Below are 26,801 nucleotides of genomic sequence, written 5' to 3' on the forward strand. Positions count from 1 at the left end.
ATTTTTGGAGATGGAGATAGAGGCAAAGGCAAAACCCACCCACCCCAAAACAGAACATATATATATATATATATATAACAAATTTAGAAAACAACAACAAGAATCACTACAAAGACAATAATCAAACAATTTCAGAGAAATTTCAAGCAATTTTTCACAAATTTCAAGCAATCTCAAACAAAGCAAAAAGAATCTCAACTAATTTCAAGCAAATTTCAAACAATTTCATAAATGAATTTCACAAAAATAAATACTTGGAAAGGGGGTTGAAGTTTCTTCATCCTCTTCACTCAATTTTGTAGTGGTATCAAATGGTGGGGTAAATTATATTTATATATATATTAATATTTTTAATTTTTTATATTTGTCTAGTCAGATAGAATGTAAATATTTAATTTTTTAAGAAAAAATTTGAAAAAGGTCATAAAAGATAAAAAAAATAAATAAATAAACAATAAAAAAATACTAAAAAACCTATATCCAAATAACACATACAAAATTAAAAGGAAAATTTGTTGAAATTTGCCAAAATGACATGTGATTATTGGAACACAATTGCTATAATTTAGCAATTTACTACTATTCATTCTAAATTATAATTAGGTGATCCAAAATTTCAACAAGGCCTATAACTAATGAAAACCCCCAAAATAATGAAAATGTAACCAAGAAGAGACTGGTACGACTGTCACACAGTTGGCCTATTGGGGCTCTAGATAATGTGTCATAATAAAGTGTTGTTTTGAGAAATGTCCAAAATAAAAACAGAAAAACAAACAAAAAAAAAAAAAGAAAGATTTTTTTACTTATTAAGAAAATATATATAAAAAAATAAAGAAATAATGTGGCGTTCAGGTTTAAGAGATAATTAAAGAAGGATAATGTCAAGTATAATAAATTAATTTTTTTTGTATTTCCTAAAAACAAATAAAAACAACATATGTTATGAATGTTTTTAATTATTTTTTTTTCACTGCTTGTGTGGAAAGATGTGGTTCTTAAATTTTTCTCTTATCATTTTTTTTAATAAACAATTAATTATATTCATGATTTCTTTTTTTTTTAAATTATAATTTTCACTGGTTTATCAATCACTTCTTAATTTATGAATTCATATATCTAACAAACTTCAAAGTTTGTAGAGAGTTCATTCTAGCCTCAATGTTTTTATGTTTTTTGCTTTCAATTATTGATTGGAGCACTTTCATAAACTATGTTTATATCCTAAATTTGTAGAGAGAGAGAGAGAGAAAAATTTGAGACAAATTATAAAAAAAAATCTCAAGATTTTGTGTATTTTTCAAATTAAACTCCAAAGTTTTAATTTCATTAATTTAAATCTTGAATTCCATTCCATGTCGCAATCTACGCGCCTCCGTCTATTGAACTAACAGAAAACTCAATTTTTTGCCAAATGCATGCCAAAATTATGTTGAGTCCCACATATAACCCCCAAATCTCTATTAAATGTTTAAAATATATTTTTCATGGAATTTAATAATTAAAATACTATTAAATTCGGAAAATATATTTTTTAAATATATAATAATTAATATATGTCAATTATAAAAAAATATATATATATTTATATTATTTTAATCAACTGACCGGACGGTTGGTTAGTTTAAATTTTCTCACCTTTGATAAAACTTTCAAAACTGAGCGTGAATTTATAAACAAACATCCGACCCAAATATAGCGGTGGAATCACGGTTTGAAAACCATTCCAAACCGGGTCCAAAATTCTCTCTCCCCGCATTCTCTCTCTCTCCATAAATACCTGCCCCCCTCTTCCTCACCTTCCACATCCTACATCTCTCTCTCTCTCTCTCTCTCTCTCTACACACGGCGGGCCTTTTGTTAGAATGGCAAAGGAAGTTGAGAAAACAGTAGTAACAGAGCAGGAGTTCTCAGCCAAGGACTACCACGACCCGCCTCCAGCTCCGCTAGTGGACGTGGTGGAGCCGACAAAATGGTCGTTCTACATAGCTATCATTGCAGAGTTCATAGCCACACTTCTCTTCCTCTACATCACCGTCCTCACCGTCATCGGCTACAAGAGCCAGATTGACCCCATCAAGAACCCTGACCAGTGTGGCGGTGTCGGCATCCTCGGCATCGCATGGGCCTTCGGCGGCATGATCTTCGTCCTTGTTTACTGCACCGCCGGTATTTCTGGTTAGTATAACCTAAAACCATTATTTACCATTTTACTAATTTAAACCCTAATAATTATACATATTTTTTTATTAGTTAAGATTGTCACTGACCTTTGTAAACAATAATTATTCTACCTGCACAAAAATATATGGCTGAATTGATGTAGGATTAATAAAAAGTGAGGGCATGGTCATTTCATTCTATGATTTGAGGGAAATAGAAGAGGGAAAGAAAAAGGGTTTTTAGGGTTCATTCAAGAAGAAGAAGAAAGCTTTGAGTATTTTTTATTTTTTTGTAAATGGAGATGTTGAGAGTAAATTTTGTTGTGATGGGTGTTATGGCACTTGTTTTGGCTCTGGTTGTTCCTTCTATCAATGCTCATGCTCATGTCCCTGCCCCTGCTCCTGCACCTGCCCCTACAAGTGATGGGGTAGCAGTAGATCAAGGAATAGCATATGTGCTCATGCTGCTTGCTCTGGCTCTTACCTACATCATTCACTGATGATCATTGCCCTTACCCCCAAAAAAAAAAAAAAAGAGACAGAGTTGCTCTGTAGAATTCATGATTGTTTACTCTGCTTGTTCCATCTTATATTTTTTATTTTTAACATTTAATTCAAACCCCCCATTCTTTTTGCAATGTCAAAAAAAATTAATAAAAGGTGAGATTCATCTCATGTACAAGGGTTCTGTTTAATTTTATATTCAATTTTTATGTTTCTAATTATTTATTTTGGAAATAATTGAATTGTCCAATATTTTGATGTGAGCTCAAAATAAGATGATTCATCCTATTTATTTATTTTTAATTTGGATCATTTACAATCATATCATCTCACCTTATTATATTATTTCGTCATTTTTGTTTGGGTGAAGTACCAATAAATGCTAAATTTAGATTTTGTGAACTGATTAGTCCCTAGGTTTTTCTTATGGACCCAAAAGTCCTGTTATAAGTGAAATTACTTTAAGGGATGGGGGCAGAACACGTGTGTGTGGAAAACAAAGGGTGAATGTGGGATTTTGCCATAGGCTGAAATTACACATTTGCACCAAGCTCACTATAGATTTTTTGTGTTTTCCCTCCTTTGCAATCGAATCTCACACTATCAGGGTAGGAAAGATTCTGTATTCCCAATGTTGAATTGTTGCGTAGTTAATATGACATTGGGTTCCAATGTTCTTCTTTGCAACTTCCAGAAGTCGTGAGATTGAGGCATATTAGGATGCAGAAACCCTACATTGTGTGAACGAGGGATTGGGTGTTAGAGCCAGCAGACGTTGAATTTGTATTGTTGAATGGGTGTTGCGGAGATGACGACGCCACGACCAAGTTAGTGATGTTTATTTGAAAAGGAGTCGGGAATGGGAGGCCTATTGATAGGGTTTGCTAGCGTAGAGTTAGGGGTTGTAACGTTGGGGTTTAATACTGATGTTGTATGCCTTTTTGGTGGTATGTGCTTGGTATTTGGTCCACCACTGTTAGATTTTTGAATTTTGTTGGGTTTAGATTGTTTGGCAACGTCGTCTGGTATTCAATCTTGTGTTGATGTGTGTGTGTTTTTTTTTTGGTAGGATCAACCATTCTGTGTTTTTCTTTCACTTTTAGGTTGGGGTATTATCCCTGTGGCACATTTTGCGATTGGATTGTGATGTTAATGGGTGATATATGAGAATTTCACATACACATTAAACCATATAACCAAAATGTGGTCCTGGTTATGTGATCCTAATGTCTATGTGGTTTGGCATTACATGTTGGCCAACCTAGGTGTAGTGTCCTGTGTTGTGGAACTGTAGATGTGTTAGATCTGCTTATATAACACGGCATTAACACCGTACTCAACTGTGTCGTTGAACGATATGAAAATAAGGAGTAGTGGTTATATTGTCAATGTGTATGGATATTGTTCTGTCGAGGTTTTCTAGCGTTTTTTATCGTTTTAATGTGTTCTTATTTTTAAACCAGTATGGGTCAGAATGGGTGGCTGGTGTGTTGTTGTGGGTGTTGTTTGTATGTGATTTGAAAATTTGCAATAGTTGTTTAGGTCTTTGATGGGAAATGTTATATTGGTTATTATGTGTTTCGTCACACTTCTTTGAAAATGTATTGTTGGGTCTTCCATAAGCTTGTGTGGTTGTATTAATTGTTTCCGTATGTAAGGAATCGTTAAGGCATACACGTTTACATTGGAAGTGTGTTTATGGAGAGTGATAACAATTATTGAGTCCATGAATGGAACAATGTTTTGCACGTTTGGTGAGCGAGTCTTGTACAGTCACAACCTAAGCACACTGCAATGCACATGACAAAGAATATGTTATTCAACTCGTTGTCAACATGATACAAACATGTGTGTATTACACATTAGTATACAGTCGTTATATGGAAATGATGAATTCAAACGTCGATCCACCTTGAACTTATTGTAACCAGGTACGTCGAACAACATGTATACCAGACTCGGCACCAACCCATCAAACTTCTCACAAATAACATCAACCATTCTCTTGAACGTCGATGCATAATGCAACCGAATAGCAGCATTGGTTTTGTCACACGTGCACAACAAAAAAATCCCAGCATCCATACCTGCGCATAACAAACACATGACCATCACACATTCCATACATTACACATTATGGTGATGTATAATTTTTTTGAATTAGACACCATTACAGTTAACTTCTTGATTGAAAAAAAAAAAAAATGAAACCCAAATTGAAACAAAACCACCATGATGACCAAACGTGCTAACGTGCATCAGTAAACCAACATAGACACATTGAGACCACCGAATGCGAAAAAAATTGCCAACCCGTGTAGAAAACCTTATCGATCAACCACCAAACAAATCCACATTACACATAAACACCCACCATTAACACAACACACGACAAACATGAAAAATGACCCCCAACCAATAACAATACCCACCCCCCTATCCAACTAAAAAATCACATCACACCCCTGTAATGTTACGATCCCCAAATAATCTACCAAACTTCGACCCACACAAACTCACACATGTGAGAGATTTGATAGAAAATTTAGTAGATTATTTGGGATCCCTAACATTACTCTTTATCATTTATTTATTACAAGAGTCTAGTTAATATGTACTTTTACAATAAATGCTAAAAATATTTAAAAAGATTATGGTCTTGTTTGTTTTTTTTTTTAAATATTTCGATATTTCTTCAGAAAATTATTTTCTTATTGCTTCTTATTTGCGATGGCTTCCAAGACGTTCGACTTTTAGGTTCTCCTTTGTCTTCCTTCTTATATGTAGTTACGTCCATACCTATGTTTGTGTTTGTTTATCTCGGTTATATACAATTGTTATACAAGTTTCAAATTTCCAATTCATTCCGAAACTAAACGAAGTTTAGGATTTGAGGATTTATTTTGATGTTTGTTAATTGTGAAAATCTTGATGAAGCTTGATTTTGTGAATTGTGACATGTTCTTGTATGAAAGGAACTGCTTTTCTTGATCTCGATTGGATTATTTAATTTTTATTATTATTTATTTTTGAAAAAATCTCTATTGGAGTTTTGTCATTTAATTGTGTGATGTAAGGGAAAGACTTTAAATTGTACTTGAAGGGTTAAGTTGCTTGTAGGTATTAATAGCAAAATCAAAGAATCAAACTTTGATTAGATAGTATATTAGTATCTACTTGTTTTTATATATATATATGTTCTTCAAAACCAAACATTCTAGGGTTTGGGAAAGATTCCAGCATTCACCCGAACTTCTTCCACCCAATTTGATTCGGATTTCAGAGTCCCTCTCCTCCAGATTTGACATTCATTGCAACCTATGAAATGCAAATACTTCTAGATGAGAGTTGTATTTGTATCGAGTATCAATACTTTTTGGATACTAGCATAAACCTATTTGATACTTCTTAAACGTATCTATAATTTGAAATTTATTTTATTTTATTTCAATCAAGTACTAAATTGGCTATTCAATTGATCCTGAAATCAGAATATGTGGAGAATTGATCTAAAAGAGAAGATCAAAAAGTTTTGAGAAGAACTAGAAGAGAAGAATACAACAGTCAAAACCTTAATCTCACAAAAACGGCCACAACCTTTAACTACTCAATACTATTGTCTCAAAGCTAACCGAAAACTATTATATAGAGCCATATATATAGGCAACGTAGGAAACCCTAATTAAAAATAACGAAGGAAATCATGACATTATTTGGAAGCCTAATCTCTAATAAAATAAGTAACTAAATATACTAAGGTTTTAATTAAATTATTAATAAAAAAAAATAAACATAAATTAAAAAAATTACAAATAAATAAAATCCACATATCACGTTCCGCATCGTCTAGATCATGGAACTTATTTTGAAAGTTGAGTATTTCTTGCATAGCACTAGAGTAATTGTTAGGATAAATACAAGAGTAGTTTCCAGGTAAGAAGAATTGGGAAACATTGAGAATAAAGCATGTCAAATTTGGTCCAAGTTTGAGTGGACATAATGAACCCTCAATATATCTTATATGAATATATTATCAATATTAATATATAAAGGGGCTCATTTTGGTGTTGATCATGTACTGAAGTTGTGTATTATTTTCCTTCTATCAAGTTATAGGGCAATAATCAAAATTCTCACAAACTCCTTTCCACTTAGAAACATTAAAATCAACTTCCCACAAATTCACATCCGGACAACTTCTCCCGAAATTGCTTTTCACTTGCCAACTTTCTCTTTCAAATCAAATGGTTTCCTATATGAATTGGAGGATGTCTGTGGTGCAAGTGCTATTATAGATCAAGTGTTTTCTTGCTTCTACTAGTGTTGCAACTTGAAGGATAACATTTTTGCTTAAAGGCCTCAAGGTGGGTTGGGTCTTTGATTAAATAATTATTGTCATTCAGTTTCTTGTTGAAGTGGAAAAAACAGAGTTGCAAAGTACATCATCTCTGTGTGTATTATATATATATATATATTTGCTCTATCAAAGAGGAATAGACTTTCCAATTCCTCCAAACCAATAGTATAGAGAAGAACATTCAATTATTTCTTTGGATTTGCTCAGTAATTTTATACTATCACCACCACCTTGGTTTAAATGACATCACTTATGTTGGAAATTGGGCCGGGTATTGGATCCGAATTTGGGCGCCCATGTGGACCCATGGCCCATTCAAATTACCCATGTAATTTGAATTTGATTTTCTGATTATCCTATTTGTTAGGATAATCCTCTATCTATCTACATCTATCCTATCCTTAGGAGATATAGATAGATGGATATATATGGTTATATATCTGATTATATATTTTAATATATAGAACATCAGATACGTGATGTGGTTTTTTATCCATGACATTTTTTCCCTATACGCTCTCTCTAATTCTCTCTCATCAGAGAACGTTCCAGCCTTTGCACCGTGAGTAGTGTGGGTGATACTCATACTGTAGTATCACTCCATTGTTGGGTGTTCATAGTTCATGGTTGTCAAGCACGTGATTTACCAACAAGGTTCTTTGTTTCGGATTCTTTTACACAAGGTATGGTTTGAATCCTTTTACCTGCTGCGTTATCTGTATCTTACATTGGTATCAAAGCCATAAATGGGTATTTTCGTGCTTGTTTTTTGTGCATTAAAATATGTATATAATTATATATATACATGTGATATATGCATGAAAAATTAATATTTTTTCGAACTTTCTCTGATCAACTTGAAATTTACATATGTGTAGTATATTTCATGTAGAATATATCTGCAATGTTTCATGAAAATCCAACGGTCGGATTTTGAGAAAAATGGAGATTCATATTTAATTTTTCGTAACTTTTACTGCATGCTGGTTTTAAACGCTTTGTTTTTATGTTATGAAAATTATATATTTGGAATCCTTGTTTTGATGCCTTCGAAATGGGTATATTATGGGCCTGATTTCGACTTACGGTTGATGAGAAAAAATAAACCCTAATTTGGGTTCCTTTTGTGTTTTTGGTGGCTTAAGGAAGAAGATGAAGTGTAGAGTTTCTGCACTTCCACTCTCGTTAGAGAGAGAGTGTGTTACACTCCATTATTTGTATTTGTTAAATGTCATTTTTGATACCACCATTGTTTTTATTTTGGAAAATGGAGTCCGGCAGTACCAAAATTGGATCAGAAAACACACCGGAAGGCAACGCGTGTCTCTCACGCACCAACTGACGCCGTCAGCGGCGGCCACGCGCTATCACATGCTAGGAGCGCTTCCCACGCTCTTCCAGGCGCCATCGCGCACGTGTCAGCCACGTTGTCCATGCGCGCTGCACGCCCAGCCGAGCCATGCTGTTTTCAGCGCCGGCTTGTCTGGTTTGGCAATTGGGTGTAAGGCGGTGTTTGTTGTTTTTTAAAATCTGGAATTGCTTTAAATGGTCATAAGTAATTCGTTATAGCTTTGTTTTAAGTGTGGTTGGTACTGTTAGACTTAGAATTAAATTTTTAATCTACTGTAAAATTTTCAAAATTTTATGAAAATAAAAATATTTTCCCTGAAATAATAATTCATTATTTCTGCTTTAAAATGCTTCTGGTGTTGCATGACTAAGTTTTGGGGCTGAAATTTTTTTTGTAGACTATTTACTGGCATGGTTTTTTCTTTTTCCCAGATTCTGGAATATTTATTTATGATTTTGTGTATTTATTATATATTTGAAATTCCAGAAAATACCAAAAAATTCTAGAAAAATTTCAAAAGTGATATACTTTCTGTTATGGCATAATTTGAATATTAAACATAGAATATTGTTATTTTTTGCCTAAAGAGTTTCTAATATGTTGTGATTAGAATAACATGATTAATTGTTTTTTATTTAAATTCCATTATTAAATGTAACATAGCGTGAGTTGATTGTGAATCTAAATTAAGATGCTATTGTATGGAATTAGAATATTTTATCATGCTTTAGACATGCCATAGTTAGTAGGTGGTTGTTCGGTTGAGAGAAATCTTTGTAGATTTACTCCCGAAAACTAATATTTTGCACATGAATTAAATTAAATTTTTGGATAATTGTCACTTGTGGCGCAAGAGATGATTACGAGCATAGCGGATTTTCGATCTTGCGACTTGTGTAATATTGTCACTATTTAATTTAGATTTTTGCAGCAAAATTTTATTATGCTAATCAAATTAATCTCAATGCGAATTTTTTTCTAAATTGACTGAGCTTATGGAAGTTAATTTGGTTGACCTAAACTTAGTAGAGATGTTCAAATGTGAGCAATGTAATCCTATTCTTTAGATGAGCAAAAAGTCTTGGAGATTTTAGGTCAGAGTTTAATTTAGCCAAAGTAAGGAAACATGACTCAAAGTCGCCGTGGTTTTGTTGCTTTGTTTGGCACAATAAAAACTGATGTGTGCGCTATGGTCAGCGGCATGCTACGTAGTTTTGATTGGTGAGTTTTGGAGTTGTGAAATTAGTAAGTCCTCAATAGATCTGTATATAATGTTCTAGGAAGCACGGATACAGATACGGGATACGGATACGATACGATACGGACACGATGATACGGAAAAATTTGAAAAATTAGGATACGGGTACGGCAGGGATGCGATCGTAAAAATATTATTTTTACAATTTTTAATAATGTAGTATGCATAAAAATAAAACCTATAACAAAAGACAATTTAATAAAGAAGAAAGATTCCTATAAAACTAAGAGTCTTCAAGATCAATAGCTTCAACTTGTTCTCCTTCATCAGTGAATATCACAGGACCTTAGCTAAAGTCAAAAAACCATTATTAAATAAAAATTTCAGCAAATATACTTTTTTAAGTCATCAATGATAACCTAGGAAGCACAGATACGGATATGGCAATATGTCAAAATTTGAAAAAGTATGATACAGGTACGGCGGGAATACGTTCGTAAAAAAAATATATTTTTATAATTTTAATAATGTAATATGCATGAAAATAAAACTTAAAGTAAATTGATAAATAAAGAGAGATTCCTATTAACCTAAAAGTCTTCAAACATTCATAAAACATCCAAAACTAAAAACAAAAGCAAATGCAAATTAAACATCATCCTTACATGCCAACACCAAAAAAAGAATGAGAGCAAAGACAAGAAACGTGAGAGAGTGAGAAAGCGAGAGAAAAGGGAGAGAGACAATAAGGATACGTCAATTTGACAAATTCTATTACTTTAACTCTTACTATATTCCTCTTATCAAAGAACTAAACAAAATATTATAAGTAATATGTAACTTCGAGTATCCGATACTTCAAAATTAAGTATCCGATACTTCAAAATTAATAAAGAAGTATCCGATACTTTTAAGAAGTATCCGATACGTATCCGCGAGTATCCAAGGAGTATCGGTACCCGATAAGTATCCGATACGGATACGTCTCCCTTTTTGAAGTATCCGTGCTTCATAGAATGTTGGCTATTGAGCTGCGCGGATTGACTTTGTAATTTTACTTGTACTAATGTTGCATCATTGGATGAAGTAACATTCAAAAGTCACGCCATCCAAGAAATGCGAGCTTAAATGAATTAGTCATTGAGTGTAAGACGAGTAACCAGTATGAACGGTGTTTTGCTCTGTACCCAACTGTTGGGAGTGGATGGAGCAAAAATTTCACGCATTATAATAGTGTGCATTAAAGTATCACTTGAAGTTAAAAGATTAGCGCTTAGTAGCAGCAAAAATCTATTAACACTAAGTGAAAAGATTAGCACCAAGTGACTGGAAAATCTATTAGCATTGCCAACTTGTCTAAGTCTGGACAATTACTGTTTACACACTTGAGTGTGAGACATGATGAGGTGTTTCTTTGTATGATTCCTTAGCTAGGCTAACGCTTTTGAATAACGTTTACCACTTAGCAAACGTTGTAGCATAGTAATGAAAAGGTCAAGGCCGACAAGGTTATGAGAATTTGACGCATAGCTTGTGAGAGCATTGTGTTGAATTAGACTCTTTAGCCTAATTCGCGCTTAAGTTACTTAGGGAGTTGTCATAGATTGATAGCTGATTCTCTCCTTCTTGTGGATAGTAGGATTAATTGCAAGTAACTATGAAGTGAGAAACACAGATGACAAGAGGAGTATCGTCATCTTTCAAGTAGATGCAGTAAAGTGTATGGAGAATAAAATTGACTTGAAGGTGCAGGAGATTAGCACTTACTAGTTAAATTTGCAACTTAGGTGCATTTGTGTTAAAACCTACTCCACTTCACCTCACCTACTCCACTTACTACACCTACCACCACCTACTCCACCTACTACACCTACTCCACCTACTCCACTTCACCTACTCCACTACACCTACATCTCCTATATAAGGAGCCCCTCACCATTTGTAATATACAATATACATCAATCAATAATACATCAATATATACATAATTGATTCTCTCTCTCTTTCTCTATACATTAATTTTTACATGGTATCAGAGCTAAGTTAAGAACTTAGTATTTTTCGCTTCACCGGCGGGCGGCAACCTCGACTTGGCTACCCGCCGGACCTCAACCTAGTCCGCTAAAATTCTCTACACATACCTTCACTCTTCTTCACCACCTCGCCGAAGCAAACCCAAAATCCCTCTGGGACATGTCGTCGAACACCATGTCTGCAACACTGATGGTTCAACACACACACAGAGCACCCACCATGCACTGAATGGGGGTCCTTTCCTTTGTTGTTTGTTATTCATGATGATCAAAATCATCTAGGAATGCTAGTTCCAAGTCTAGCACCCACCCTGTCAAGCCTGTTCACCATTGCAGATGCCTTCAAGTTCCCTTCCTTGATACAGGCTTCAATCTTGGGTTCTTGGCATCTGACCCACCTGAGGAACAACGGTATCATACTGCACAAATGGAGGCTGAAATTTCTGCATACTAAAGGGTGCCAAGCTAAAGCTTGGATTAAATAACTCCGGTCATAATCTGGGTCAATACGATCCTTCTCCCTATCTCTGAGAATGGCAACTCGGGAAGACGTACCACCATCCCCAATGGTGAGGGTTTTCTCTGAATCAATCATGGAATTTTTGCGAACTTCATTATCATCTCCACTTGGATACATATTCTTCCCATCGAATGGAGCCTGAGACACGGAAACTTCTGGCTCAGGGCTATTGGGGCTGCTGAAAATGCGAGCTCGTACGGCCTGCGCACCTCATGTCTGTCACCGGAAGCCTCGCCACTGCTTCCAGCCGTGACTGATCACTGCCGAGCCACCACCGAACAGCTGCGAGCCTTTCAGACTCCAACCTGACCTCACGTCTCTCTCCATGGACCCAACTTCTTAATATCATATTTCCACTTTCACACCCACCATCCTTTTTTAATCAACCCACTCCCTCACTTTCTTTAAACCCATCTTTCACTCACATGGGCTTGTCCATTCGAGTTTGCAAACCACACTTGTTTTATTCATATCGGGGATAAAAAAAAAACACAAAAACAAAAACAAAACAAACAAAAACAACAAACCAAACCACACAAGATCACCATCACAACCACAACAGATTTGTTTTCTTTTCTGCAGACGGCCACCCACCGACCTACTCTGCCGCCGGTCTTTTCTTTTTGCCTCCGTCCTGGGCGGTCCTTGATGGTGCTGCCTCTGTGCTTCCTAATCCACCGAGCACATTCACTCTCCCCTGCTCCTCCACTGCAGCATATGGCGGACCTCCAAATCGGAACATCACGGTGGCCTTCCGCTTCAGCTCCTTATTTTCCGCTTTCAGCACACTTATCTCTGCTCGCGCATCCTTATACATGCGCTGGAGCAGAGCCAGTTGGGCGTTTAACTGTTGCACCTCATTTGTCCTACTCTGAAGCCGGTGCGACAAGTTTGTGACCGCAGTCATGGTCTCCACACATGACTTCAATGTATACTGATTGGCCTCAATATCCGTTTGCACTACCATTTTTTGCTCCACAGACCGCATCGGAAAGTTCAACGGAGCAAAACCAGAGGTGTTTGGTTGAGGTTCCCGGGCCACCGCACCAGCTATCTCTCTTGTTGACTCGTTGAGGTCGGGAAAGAGAGTGAGCAGCCCACGGGAAGAAGAAGCCATTTTCTGGGCAACAGAGTGTTACAGAGTATCTTTCTCCGAACACGAAGAGTTTTTCAGAGGTTTTTTAGTCGGTTTTTGTCTCAGCCTCTGCCTCAGCCTCAGCCTCAGCCTCCGTCTTGGTTAAATAGCCAAGGCAGACACGCGCATCATGCGCCGCTCGGCACTCGACGACAAAATGGGCGCGCCTTTTGATGGCACGCCTTTTTTATGGATTGGGCACACCTTTTGATGGCACGCCTTTTGAAAGATTGGGCACACCTTTTGAGGGTGCGACTTTTTAGGGGTACGACAAGACTCTGTAAACTGTCCCAACATTGATTCCGGTTAGCTCCTTCATGGGTCCGACAAGACTCTGTAAACTGTCCCGACATTGATTCCGGTTAGCTTCTACATCGGTCCGACATGACTCCATAAACTGTCCCGACATTGATTCCGGTTAGCTTTTACAACGGTCCGACATGACCCCATAAACTGTCCCGACATTGGTTCCGGTTAGCTTCTACAACGGTTCGACACGACCATACGGTGTCTTCACCAACAGTCTGACACGACCATACAGTGTCTCCTATCCTATTTTATTTTCTTTATCAATTTATTTTCCTGTTTTGTTACTCTCTCCAAACTCAAGTTGGTTAGTTCCTATCTCCCTTGAGTTTGCGGGGGCTGTTAAAACCCACTCCACTTCACCTCACCTACTCCACTTACTACACCTACCACCACCTACTCCACCTACTACACCTACTCCACCTACTCCACTTCACCTACTCCACTACACCTACATCTCCTATATAAGGAGCCCCTCACCATTTGTAATATACAATATACATCAATCAATAATACATCAATATATACATAATTGATTCTCTCTCTCTTTCTCTATACATTAATTTTTACAATTTGATATCTCCATAACATCCTTTTATAATCTAGTGAACATGAATTTGTCGTGAGTCATTACCTAGTTGGGCCTAAACCTTTAAAATTTGTCTTCGAGAATTCACACATTAGAATGATTAGAATTAGTTTATGACATTGGTCATGAACTGGTGGCTTATTATACTTAATCACATTAATGAGAAGATGACATAGATGGTTTGAGTAGGCCCTCTCGGGCCCACTCGCTTGTGACATCTTGCTCTCATGTGAATGTGTAACTTTGTTCGCAATGGTTGCGCACAAGTAAGTAGGAAAGCTGCAGAAGGGCATTTGTATTGGCGCATTTAGTCCACTATGATATTTGTGACTAGATATGTGTAAAGGTATGATAGCTAGCCTCAATCTTGACACATTTATAGATTATGATACGCATCTTAGTCAAGGCTATTTGATCTCTCATAAGTCAAAAGTTTTGAGAAGATTTTTGACATTGCACACATGAGGTTGAGATCAATTAGATAAGAGCTTTTGTGCTTTTAGTTTTGACCAAGGTGGCGAGTGTCTATTTGAGTTTTTTTTGAAAACTCTGTAAAGAGAGATGGATGCTTAGAAAATTGATTATTTCTAGCACTCAGCAACACAATGGTGTAGTAGAGATAAGGAATTAAGTATTATTTATGTTTGGTGGATGATGGCGCTAAATGTTTCCCAATTGAGAATTGCACTAGTTTGTTGCCTATATCCCTAACTAAGTGCTCTCCATATCAGATTTTACACTCCATTTAAGTAATGGGTTAGCAGAGAGCCATTTGTGGGCGATCTGTAACCATCAAGCAGCTTATCTTTTACTTCTCTTAAGGTTGCGAAGTTAAGACCTAAAGATCTAGGGCGCATTATTGTATGCTGTCTTGTAAAAACTTATGGTCATGTGGCGCATTATTGTATGCAGTCATGTAAACCCTCCTGGTCATGTGCTTATAGATAAGCAGCTTTGTGGGAGTGTAACTAAGTCACATAAAGTTTTCTTAGTAAAGGTGACGTGACTAGAGTTTTGGAACTCTATAAAATAGAGAATTCTAAGTATAGCGGTTTATCTAGCCTAGTTGAGAATGGAAAGAAATTTCCAATATCCTAGGGACAGTGGGAGCGATGTGCCTACTAGTGGATTGCTCCATTAGAGAAGAATACATTCTTAGTTGCGTGGTGGAGAATGTGAAAATTTTTCACATCATCACTGGATGATTGAGAGGGAAACATTCATGATTGCTCCGCAAGATGATAAAGAGCCTAGGATAATGCCAAAGGCTCTCTAGTCCCCTACTTTTAGAAAAGTGGATCAATGTTGCGCAGTTTAAGACAAAGTCTTTGAGAATTAACCATTTCTATAATTTGGTTGACTTTCCGCTATGACGCGAAACTGTTCTAAAGTTATGCGCGATTTGGATAGTCATTTTTTGAGGCATAAGGCTCACTAGATATCAAAAAGTCGCACCATTAAGGAAGGTGTAGACCATGAGAAGATTTTCTCCTGGGGAGTAAGGTTACTTTGACTTAGGCTATGATTGACATGAGTTCGGAATTTTGATTTGTGGACATTGTGACCCAACTTCTCGTTGGAGAATTGGATAGGTAGATCTGTAGGGATTTACCTTTTGCTTTTATGGTAAAAAGTTAGAAGCGCAAAAAGGATTGCTTGTTCTAATAAATCTTTTACGGCCTAAAATAGTTACCCAAATAGTGATTCTTAGATTCATCGAGCCATGATATACCTACGATGATCGATGAAGACCACTGAGGCATGATCAATGGTCCAAAAGAAGTTTTTCTTTACTGAGTCATTATGAGCCAGGAATTTATACAGCTGTCGTCACCTAGGGTTGGCAGTCCTCTGTTTTAGACATGATGGACATGGGTGATGTTATTTATATGCTCGGATGTAAGATCCTTAGAGATTGTTCTGGAAGAATTCTTGGTTTGTCTTTAATGACTTACATAAGGAATATCCTAGAATGATTCTAGATGCGAAATTGCAAACCCATTGACTTATCTATCGGTAAAAGCTAGAGCTTTAGCTATTGAGTGAATCCTCGGATTGTCTTTGGGAGAAACAAATGACTTATATTCCTTGATTGTTTTTTTGTGGGAGCCTGAAGTACGCTATGTGGGCATATTCAGCATAATGAGTGCTATCTGTTCAGATGGTCAACTGAGTAGTTTTAGACCTTGACCTTGCTCATTAGACTGTGGATAGGATGCTTTACTGGTAGTGTATAAATTTGCCCTTTGTAAGATTCAATGCGCTAGTTGGGCACATTTTGAATGAACATAGATTGGTCACCAAAATATCTTTAGAGAGGTAATTGCGCAAGAGGTAGTGATCTTGAACCATTTCATGTGAGTCGCACATGGTAGATTCTGTTGTATATGCTTATCGCAAGAGGTGCTGATAAGGTTTATGCTTGGAATCTAGAATTGCGCAGACTGTGGTCGTGTTTTTTTTAAAATCTGTCACTTATTTGTTGTGAGATGATGGGATGTTGACATTATTATGGTTTGTGTCATAATGATTAGCAGATGATGATGTCAGCAGGCAAGATTGGCTCATTCACACGAGCAATCACCCTTTGTGCTTGGGAGCGAGCAAGGATGAGATTAGTGGTTTATTTTTATTTGGAGCCAAGAGAGGCTTAAATTATCCACTATATATGTCGCCTTGGTTACAACCAAGATGAGGCTGTGTGAAGGACCAAACATGGATGTTAGTACCCACTTTCCATGTTGTGCCTGTTGTGATTAGCCAGATGCAAGATCTCATTTGGCGCCTGGAAGGCAGCAAATAGAGAATTCGGGTTAGGCCCTAGAAAGAGACTAGACTAAGATTTGTACGGTGTATCGAGTATGACGTCACTCTTTTGGAAGAGTTACTCCACTGTAGCATGTATTCATACTCCATGTGCTTGACGACCGAGTAATGAGGTGAGAGAATGGATCCTTGTTTCCTCACTGTGTGAGTCTTACGTGTCATTATTGATATGTCTTTCACTTGTGTACCCTTTTGTGACCTTTAACTATGTCACAAGGTAAGGGATTGACGTTCTGTTACTTTGGTATGTTGCTTGCGGTCATGTATGATTCGACCTTAAGGGACATCACTGGGAAAGCGGTCAATCCTAAACTAAATGGCATAAGGGCAAGGGGAAGATCATCTAGTATTCACTGCCGGCAACTCACATCGCTCTGTATGAGAGGCGGATTGAGTGTGAATATATTGCAAGAATTGAGAGGGTCAAGCATGCTCTTTTGAGGGATTAGAGATGTTTTTGGACCGGTGTAATTAGATGGGTCTGGGATATATGAGACACTATTTCTATTTTTTGGGTTGATGTCCCTATACTGGCTCATTTTGAGTTTCTAGTATAGAGCTCTCACATGCAAGTGTTTCTCAGCGGTCGCATGGTTCATTGGTTAGTATAGGATTGTTCAATATTTGGGAGATTGAGATAGAGATGTGGCAGTATCATGCCAACTCATGTGCGAATGGGAGATGTTGGAAATTGGGTCGGGTATTAGACCCGAATTTAGGCGCTCATGTGGCATGACCCGCCCATTCAAATTACCCATGTAATTTGAATTTGATTTCTTGATTATCCTATTTGTTAGGATAACCCTCTATCTATCTACATCTATCCTATCCTTAGGAGATATGGATAGATGGATATATATGGTTATATATCTGATTATATGTTTTAATACATAGAACATTAGATACGTGATGTGGTTTTTTACCCATAACATTTTTTCCCTATACTCTTTCTCTCACTCTCTCCCATTAGAGAACGATCCAGCCTTTGCACCGTGACTAGTGTCGGTGATACTCATACTGTAGTATCACTCCATTGCTGAGTGTTCATAGTTCATGGTTGTCAAGCACGTGATTTACCAACGAGGCTCTTCATTTCGAATTCTTTTACGCAAGGTATGGTTTGAATTCTTTTACCTGTTGCGTTGTCTGTATCTTACAACTTAGAAGACTTTTCTTCATTTTTACGTACATATACATCTATGATAAATTGTATGTATATATAAATGTTATTTTGACTTTTTTTGTGTGGTGTTGTGTATGAAGCTTTTCATAGTCATTGTTGCCTATGAAGCACGGGTATAAGTACGAATACGAATACTAGTACTGGTACGATACGGGTACATCAATACGGTAAAATTTTTAAAAAATAGGGTACGGGTAAGGCTTGGTACGCTTGTAAAAAAATATTTATTTTTAATTTAGAGTAATGCAAAATTAATTAAATGATTTAATTTGTTAAGGTTCAACCTACAATTAACATTTAATGTTAAAAGTAAAGGTATAAATCAAAATTAAATGTCAATATATTAAATAACTTACAAACCATAGTTTAATTTTAAAATCATGCTAAGTATAAAATAAAAAATAAAAAAGAAGTCTAGTGAAAGGAGTTTTATCTCTTCAGTATAAGAAAATATTATTTCAACTGAGGTACAGTACGGCTTGGGAATATACTAGGTACGTCTGGGTACACCAAAAATTAAAAAGAAAATGCTTGGTTATGTGTTGTGTACCCGGTCGGTATGTATGCAGAAGTACCATACGAGGAATATACATATTTGCTCTATCAAAGAGGAATAGACTTTCCAATTCCTCCAAACCAATATTATAGAGAAGAACATTCAATTATCTCTTTGGATTTGCTCAATAATTTTATACTATCACCACCACCTTGATTTAAATGACATCACTTAAAAGATTTTTCGTCATTTTTACGTACATATACATCTACCATAAATTGTATATATATAAAATTTATTTTGATTTTTTTTTTTTTTGTGTGATGTTGTGTATGAAGCTTTTCATAGTCATTGTCGCTATATGCTTAGCTAGATATAGTGATCTATCTGCCTATAATTTTCATTTCTTTCACTGTTATTAATTTCCTGTGTCAAATGTGTTACAAAGAGATTAAATAACTTCAATTTGATGATGGTATTATTATCCCATGAAAAAAAAAAAAAAAACACGAAAATTGATGATATTCTAAACATAAAATTTAACAGGGACTTTGAATATTTTGTTGATTACTTCTTTATTTTTCTTTTTATCCATTTTTTAAAAAAATTTACTGGGTTGCTAATCTTTTGAAGTAATTTAAGGCGTCATTTCTGGTAACATTTCATTTATACCATAAATTTTATATTTAGAATTGTTATTGTCTTTCAATGATTTATGCACACTTTGTGGTTGCTATGACTCCTAGTAGTTTGAAAAACAGTCTTCACAAAGTTACTTTTTAAATTTATATATGTTTATATATTGTCGTATCCTTAACATAATCCATATCTTACTTTTCCAGAATTTGTATCGATGTATTCATATTGTGTCATACCTGTATCCCATTCCATGCTTTATAGATTCAACTAGTCACTTAATCTCTACCAATACTACACTTCGAATTTTTTTGCATGCTGTGACTTCTAGTAGTTTGAAATTAAGACTATTTGGTAGACTAGAAAGTCAACACATACTTGATGTGCTTGAATACATCGTAGGGAAGCATTGCAACTCTTGATGATAGTGGAGTTATATACGGAGCATGGGACTGGAAGTAGAGAGCTTACATACTTCATGGTGGTTATGTAACTGTGTATATAAAGTAACTATGCGACTCTCAAATGATTTGATTAATTATCACCATCTGAATAAATTAATCAATTTTTATTCAACTTTTTCTAGAAATCTAAAGTCTGACTCAGCTTCGCCAAAATTAGAGTGTTTCCTAATTATAGATAACTAAAGAAAACTAGTTTATCCTAAAAGATTTATGACAATTACTTTTTAATTTATATATATTTTTATTTATGGTTTTATCCTTTAACATAATCCATATCCTACTTTTTTCAAAATTTGTATTGATGTATCCATATTGTGTCATACCTCTATCTTGTATCCCTCTAGCCATGCTTTATAAATTGTAACTAGTCACCTAATCTCCGCCAATACAATACTTAGTACTTATGTCTTAATGTGAGATAACACAAGTATATTGGAAGATATACTCTGTAATAATGTAATTGTAGGTTATATAGTACGTGAATGATATTTCTCTGCCCTATGTAGGCATGTTTATATTCTAATTCTAATTTTCATGTCTTATTGTTTATCATAGTGTTAAGACTAATAATCAATCCATTAGAATAGACCTGTGTTTCTAATTCTTCAGTTACTTTCGGGGATGGGAGCAAAATTTTAAGAACCTTAATATTTTACAGTAGTTCCCTTGTGGTAGGTGTGAATTTCTGATATCATTTTATTTGTGAGATATTTCATAGTTCTGCATCACCTTTGGACCTCCTAATTCCTGATAACTAACACATCAATATCTAAAGGACTCTAATTTGCTTAGGCTGCATGAAAAACCACCAACTGATCTTAGTTTCTGCATCAACATTAGGAACAATTCTGCAGTTACTTGAACAGATACATTCTTCCATTTTCAATTTTAGCCTGAAACATTTTATTCTTGAATTCATTTTCACAGTAGTGTTGGAGAAAATAGATGAGCAAGAAGGTTTCAAGCTGTTTGGGACCACAAATTCTCGTGAACCTGAAAATACAGTAGAAATACTCGAGCAAAGGGAGCAAAAGGTCTTATTTCATGAATCCACTGAGTTGGGAAGAGCAGGCAACTTGCGCAAAAGTTTAGATTGGGATGCTGCTTTTTTCACCAGTGCAGGTATGCTTTTACAAGAAATCTGAAATATTTGGTGCCTTCTGCCAATGTTAACTCATTTCATATGGTTAGAGCAAGTTAAAATTCGAACTCATTAATGCTTCATGCATGATCAGGACTTCTAGATCCAGAAGAGTTGTTTATTATAAATAAAGGATTTGAGAAGGTTGAAGCTGACCTATTACCCGTAACTCAAGAAGATCTGTGTACGTGGAGATATGCACACTCAGAATCGACATTAGATAGTGATGACCTCTCTTTGGACAGCAACCAAAGCACTGAGGTTGATTTGTTTGAAGAAATAAGAGGATCCATTGAGAAATCCAATATAATGTCCAATATTTGCAAGTCAGTTTGCAAATCAGGAGTTGGAGAAGCCCACAAAGGGGAAACCCACTGTAAGTATATTGCAAATTCAGAACAAATCTTATTGTGAATGGAAGAAGAAATTTTTGCCTGTTCATTTTGTATGTGAATTGCAATGTGATTGCATTTAAGGTATCCCAAAGAGATTTAATGGGTAATCAGGCCTTCCGCTATTGTTGCAGCAGGAAATATTGAAACCTCACTTGTCCTAAATTCTTTTCTTACTCTTAGGCTTAGTAAGCATAATATCTTGTGTTTAGGAGGTTGGTACCTAGCCTTAGTGTCTTGTAAAAAATGTTATATGGTCTCCCTTTTTATGCATCTGTTTATCACAAATTTATGCTCAATATCTATGGTTGCTTTTTTTCAGCCTTGAAGAAACTTGATGACATTTCTCAAAATAGGGTATGTGCTATTGATTGTAGTCTTTCATTGTAATTGTTCTAGCATTTATTGAGAAATTAAGTTCTCTTGTATCTAAATATCAGGTGAAATCCACACCAACTTCTAGAAGGCAAAGTGTCTATATGCAAGGATCAAAAAGAGTTAAGGAGGTTGTTCATCCACAAATCGTCCAGGCATGTATAAATCGAAGAAAATGAGATTATATAGTTCCTTTTAGTATTTAGAATGCATAAGTGTTCATCATCTCAATTGCTCAAATTGAAAGGCTGCATTCTTATTTATAACTTACAAGTTACAAGTTTGTCTAGGCATGTATAAATCGAAGACAATGAGATTATATAGTTCCTTTTGGTATTTAGTATGCATAAGTGTTCATCTCGATTGCTCAAATTGAAAGGCTGCATTATTATTTATTACTTACAAGTCACAAGTTTGTCCAACATTTGGTAGTCTAACATGTTGGATATGTAGACAAAAGATTGTGTAAGGAAATGGAATTGTAACTCTAAGATATGAATTAACTAACTCAAATTAATTTGATCAATACAGGATGCTGAAAAGAATGGTAAATCTAAGTCACCCAAGATATTAGGCAGGATGAACATGGCGTCAGCAGGACAAAGAAAAAAGATTTCCTTAGGTGTGGACCATGTCAAAATGGGAAATAAAGTTGCAACCCTTGGATCTGGTAAGAACAATCATATAATTTAAAAGTTCCTTTCTTCCAATTCCAATGGAATTGACATCAAAATGCATTGACTGTTACAGGGGAAGATTTCATAGTATCTAAGAAATCTGGATTGGGGAACTCATGTTGTTCCACTAGCTCTACAACATCCCTTGAATCATCTTCTTCAGTTTCTGTCACTACCAGTAATGATTCATCAGCTTCTTGTTCTCCATCTGGTAGTGCTTCGTCGTTGAAATCTTCCTCAAACTCGAGAAGAAAAGCAGATTCCAAGAAAAGTAGACTTGCCGCCTCTGGTTCAACCTCCAAGACTCCTCTCAAGTGCTTACTAGGAGACAAAATTGTGTTGGAAAATCCTGGTTTGTCCACCCCTTCATTGTCCATGTCAAACCATTCTTCTATTGATCCTGCAAAATCGACCAGAAATTTCAAACCTTCAGGTCTCCGAATGCCATCACCAAAGATTGGGTTCTTTGATGAGGTAGTTTTATTTTCTTCCAATTTGTTTAGTTCTATGTTATGATTATTATTATTTGTTACTTACAAGTTACAATTTTGTCCAGCATTGGGTTGTCTAACTTGTTGGATATGTAGACACAAGATTGTGTAAGGAAATGAAACTTAACTCTAGGATATGAATTAACTAACTCAAATTAATTTGATCAATACAGGATGCTGAAAAGAATGGGGAAGCTAATTCGTTTCCTCATAAGTCACCGAAGATATTAAGCAGGATGAACATGGCGTCAGCAGGACAAAAAAAAAAGATTTCCTTAGGTGCGGATCATGTCAAAATGGGAAATAAAGTTGCAACCCTTGGATCTGGTAAGAATCTTCATATAATTTAAAAGTTCCTTTCTTCCACTTCTAATGGAATTTACATCAAAATGCATTGACTGTTACAGGGAAAGATTTTATATTATCCAAGAAATCTGGATTGGGAAACTCATGTTCCACTAGCTCTACAACATCCCTTGAATCATCTTCTTCAGTTTCTGCCACTACTAGTAGTGCTTCGTCGTTGAAATCTTCCTCAAACTCGAGAAGAAAAGCAGATTCCAGGAAAAGTAGACTTGCTGCCTCTGGTTCAACCTCCAAGACTCCTCTCAGGTGCTCACTAGGAGACAAAATTGTGTTGGAAAATCCTGGTTTGTCAACCTCTTCATTGTCCATGTCAAACCATTCTTCTTATGAATCACCTGCTAGCTCCATTGATGGATGGTCCTCAGAATCATCATCAACTGCCCACCAAAGCTCCAACTGTTTAGAGGTCAGTTTTCATACCAGTACTTCCAGAGGAGCTTGTTTAGGAAATGATGCCACCCAAGCATTAAATTTTCAGAGTTTCCCACATGATGAATGTTTCGATGGTCAAGAAAGTCATCAATCAAGGTTTCCAAATCTATGTCTTGAAGTAGTTAGGGGAACTGCTAATGATCTTGCAAAATCGACCAGAAATTTCAAACCTTCGGGTCTCCGAATGCCATCACCAAGGATTGGGTTCTTTGATGAGGTAGTTTTATTTTCTTCCGATTTGTTTAGTTCTATGTTATGAGTATTACCTTGTGAAGTCAGTATTTCAATCAAGTAAAGCTTATCTGCTTTGACAGGACAAAGCTATGTTGTCGACGGTAGGTAGAGATTTCCAGTTTCATTTTGGAGCGCAGAGTGCTTTGCCTAATATTAGTGGGGTGACAAACAGAAAAAGGCCGGATAAACTTCAGACTACTGGAATTTTACTAGAGAATGGGGATACAAAGCTTGGTTCTGTGCAAAATGGAGTGATAAATCCTTCTTTGAATGCCATTCGCAGATATGCAGCACAGAATCAAGAGCTAGATAAAAATTCCCCAAAAATGTCCAGCACGTCTGCAACCTCGAGAAATTTACCAGGGAAAACTTCAAAAGGTCAGACTGATGCATCTCCTCAATTGTGCAGAGAAAATTGCTCAAGATCTAGTAAAGTTATTGATGGGGGACATAATTCAAAAAAACTAGGCCTGCATTCTAGTTTGAAGGCAGAAAGGAAAAGAACAGAAGGAATATTGAAAAATGAAATGGGTGGAGAGAGCAAGAGGCCAATGACGAAAGAGCATGAAAGGGCCAGCAGGCGCCCTCTTGAGAATGACCGTCATTCACTTCATGACAACGAAAAAGAAAACATACCTAGTTTTGAAGATCATGTTAATGGTTCAAATAGATGTTTGGAGGTCATTGATCTCAACAGGGGCGTGGTGATAGAGCTTGAAGGGAAGAGGGGTTGCTCTCATTCCCACCTTGGTGACAATTTGGCTGAAAATGACAGAGCTCCCATGTATTCATCATCCTTCTCTAAGGAGTACCTTTTTCCCCGCCAGCAGGTTTCACCAAATATGCTGTCAAAGACTGGACCACTCTCTCTTTCGACGACAGTTGAGTTCATGCCCAGCACAAGAACTCCATTGGCGGACAAAAATTCTGCTCCCATGCAGCAGCAGATTAATTCAGGTTTATAACAGAATCAGAATCAACAGTAGACAAGGCAGTGGAAAAGGTGTCAAAACACTCCATTACATGGCATTGGAGATCAGAATTTTTTATTTATTTATCTGAACCTAGGATTAACATTTCAAGGCATGGGTCTCTGTTCTATATTTCTCTCACCTGAGTTTATTAATCTTTAAGTTGGTTCTTCTGGGAACACTTCCCATATATTAGCAAATTGTCCGATCAACCTTGTCATTTAGTGTTTTTTGATTGTGCAAGAGTTTAATTGGATTGGAGTTCATAGTCCTTGTATAGGAAAAATTGTTCCTGAATAAACACATACTATTTGTCAGATCAGATATAATAAATGTGTTGGATTTCTCATCTGTTTTGAGATTTGAATGCTAGTGTATGCTTAGCACATATTAATGTGGAGCAAAACAATTAAGGTAATATAGAACATCATTAAATCCATTGACATTCCAGGTGCTGAAGCTAGCCACTGAAAATGCAGCAGTCACTGAAGTTAGCCACTGAAAATGCAGCAGTCACAGAAGTTAGCCACTGAAAATGCAGCAGTCACTGATTCTGATCTGTAAGGATAAATCACTAGTGCAACTCTCTCTCTCATTAATATGCTGTGAATAATCTGCAGGAAATTTGAGAGGGAATTTAATTCTGAGCTTGAGTCTCGGGCCAATTTTGAGCAGCAGTTCTCAAGCGGAGCCATATTTAACTCATCTTGCTCAGTGGATTCTCAGTGTTGGAAGGGACCAGTGAGTTAGTTCTGACGCTTTGCTCCGTCGTTTTTTGGGTGTAGACAATATTATTTAAGACGCCTTTCTTGTATTTGACTGTATGTATAGGATAGAGAAAGTTTAGTCCCTTGTTTGATTGTTGAGATTATGGTGATGAGATGTGGCTCGGTACTTGGCTGCTGATGCATACCAGCCAGGCCGGCCTTGCTAATTTTGGTTTTTCTGACTTTTAGACATGCAATATGTATTTCATTGAGGCTAGGGTTCTAGTTTTTTTTTTTTTTTTTTTTTTTTTTTTTTTTTTTTTTTTTTTTTTTTTTTTTTTTTACAGCAAGCACCAACTATTTCATTTCTGCCATAAATCTCTCTCCCCTTCTCTCTCATAAAAAAAAGGAATCAAAATTTGATAAACAGTAAATCAAATCTCTACCGTTCTCTCTCGTAAAAAAAAGAATTAAAACTTGATAAACAATAATAAAGGTTGAGAGAAAACCATAAAAAAGATATGCCATGACGATGTCTTTTGACAACTTGCCAAAAAAGTTAGCTTTTTTGACTTTTTAATTTTTTTTACACAAAAAAAAGTCACAAAAAAATCGACTTTTTTTTAGTTAGAAAAGCCACCAAAAAATTAAAAAAAAATAAAAAAGTCAAACAATCGTCTATATATATATAGTAATAATATTATAAATTTATATTGAACTATTTAAGAATTATTCAGATTTATCTTCTTATGATTTAAATTTATTTTACGAGAAATTATTAAGTACTTCTAGAATATCACATATTTATACTTTTTTAACGATCATCATTTACCATGCCTCTTTATATTCCTTAATCACTAAATACAAAATCATAATACTCTGCCTTCTCTACTAATCATGATACTATAAAATATTATGTGATCATGCTTCTAAACTATCCAATAATTACACTTATTTTATACGTAAATCTCATAATATACAAATTCAATTTCAATTATACATTTTCAAAAAATCTTCGAAGATCATAAATTTGGGTCCGTAGACTTGTTCGTGTGTTCATTGTCCTCGTTGGTCACTCAGCTTTAGCCTTTTTGTTTTGTCCTCATAAACTTGCTACGCTACCTCATAAAATTTTAACCCTTTCCGTCAATATCAAAACCTAATCATCAATTCTTGTGTGTTGGAAAACATTTTTCGTAATTTGTCTTGGTTTGTCAAAGGTTATGGGTTTTGTGTGTTTGTCTTCTTGTTAGTT

The 26,801-nt window shown here is 35.7% G+C and overlaps 1 protein-coding gene across 1 annotated transcript; it reads left to right on the forward strand.

The window, feature by feature from the left end:
- Positions 1 to 1,693: 1,693 nt before the first annotated feature.
- Positions 1,694 to 25,190, forward strand: LOC114296799 (uncharacterized). The gene is made up of 10 exons (XM_082870648.1): positions 1,694 to 2,178; positions 20,688 to 20,882; positions 20,996 to 21,277; positions 21,616 to 21,650; positions 21,734 to 21,823; positions 22,200 to 22,338; positions 22,419 to 22,819; positions 23,010 to 23,163; positions 23,244 to 23,851; positions 23,949 to 25,190. The coding sequence occupies exons 1-10, from the start codon at positions 1,866 to 1,868 to the stop codon at positions 24,831 to 24,833; spliced, it is 3,102 nt and encodes a 1,033-aa protein (XP_082726774.1). The 5' UTR covers positions 1,694 to 1,865; the 3' UTR covers positions 24,834 to 25,190.
- Positions 25,191 to 26,801: the final 1,611 nt, after the last annotated feature.

The sequence above is a fragment of the Camellia sinensis genome, chromosome 5 (assembly GCF_055761805.1).
Source record: "Camellia sinensis isolate YWXY chromosome 5, ASM5576180v1, whole genome shotgun sequence".
NCBI lineage: Eukaryota > Viridiplantae > Streptophyta > Magnoliopsida > Ericales > Theaceae > Camellia > Camellia sinensis.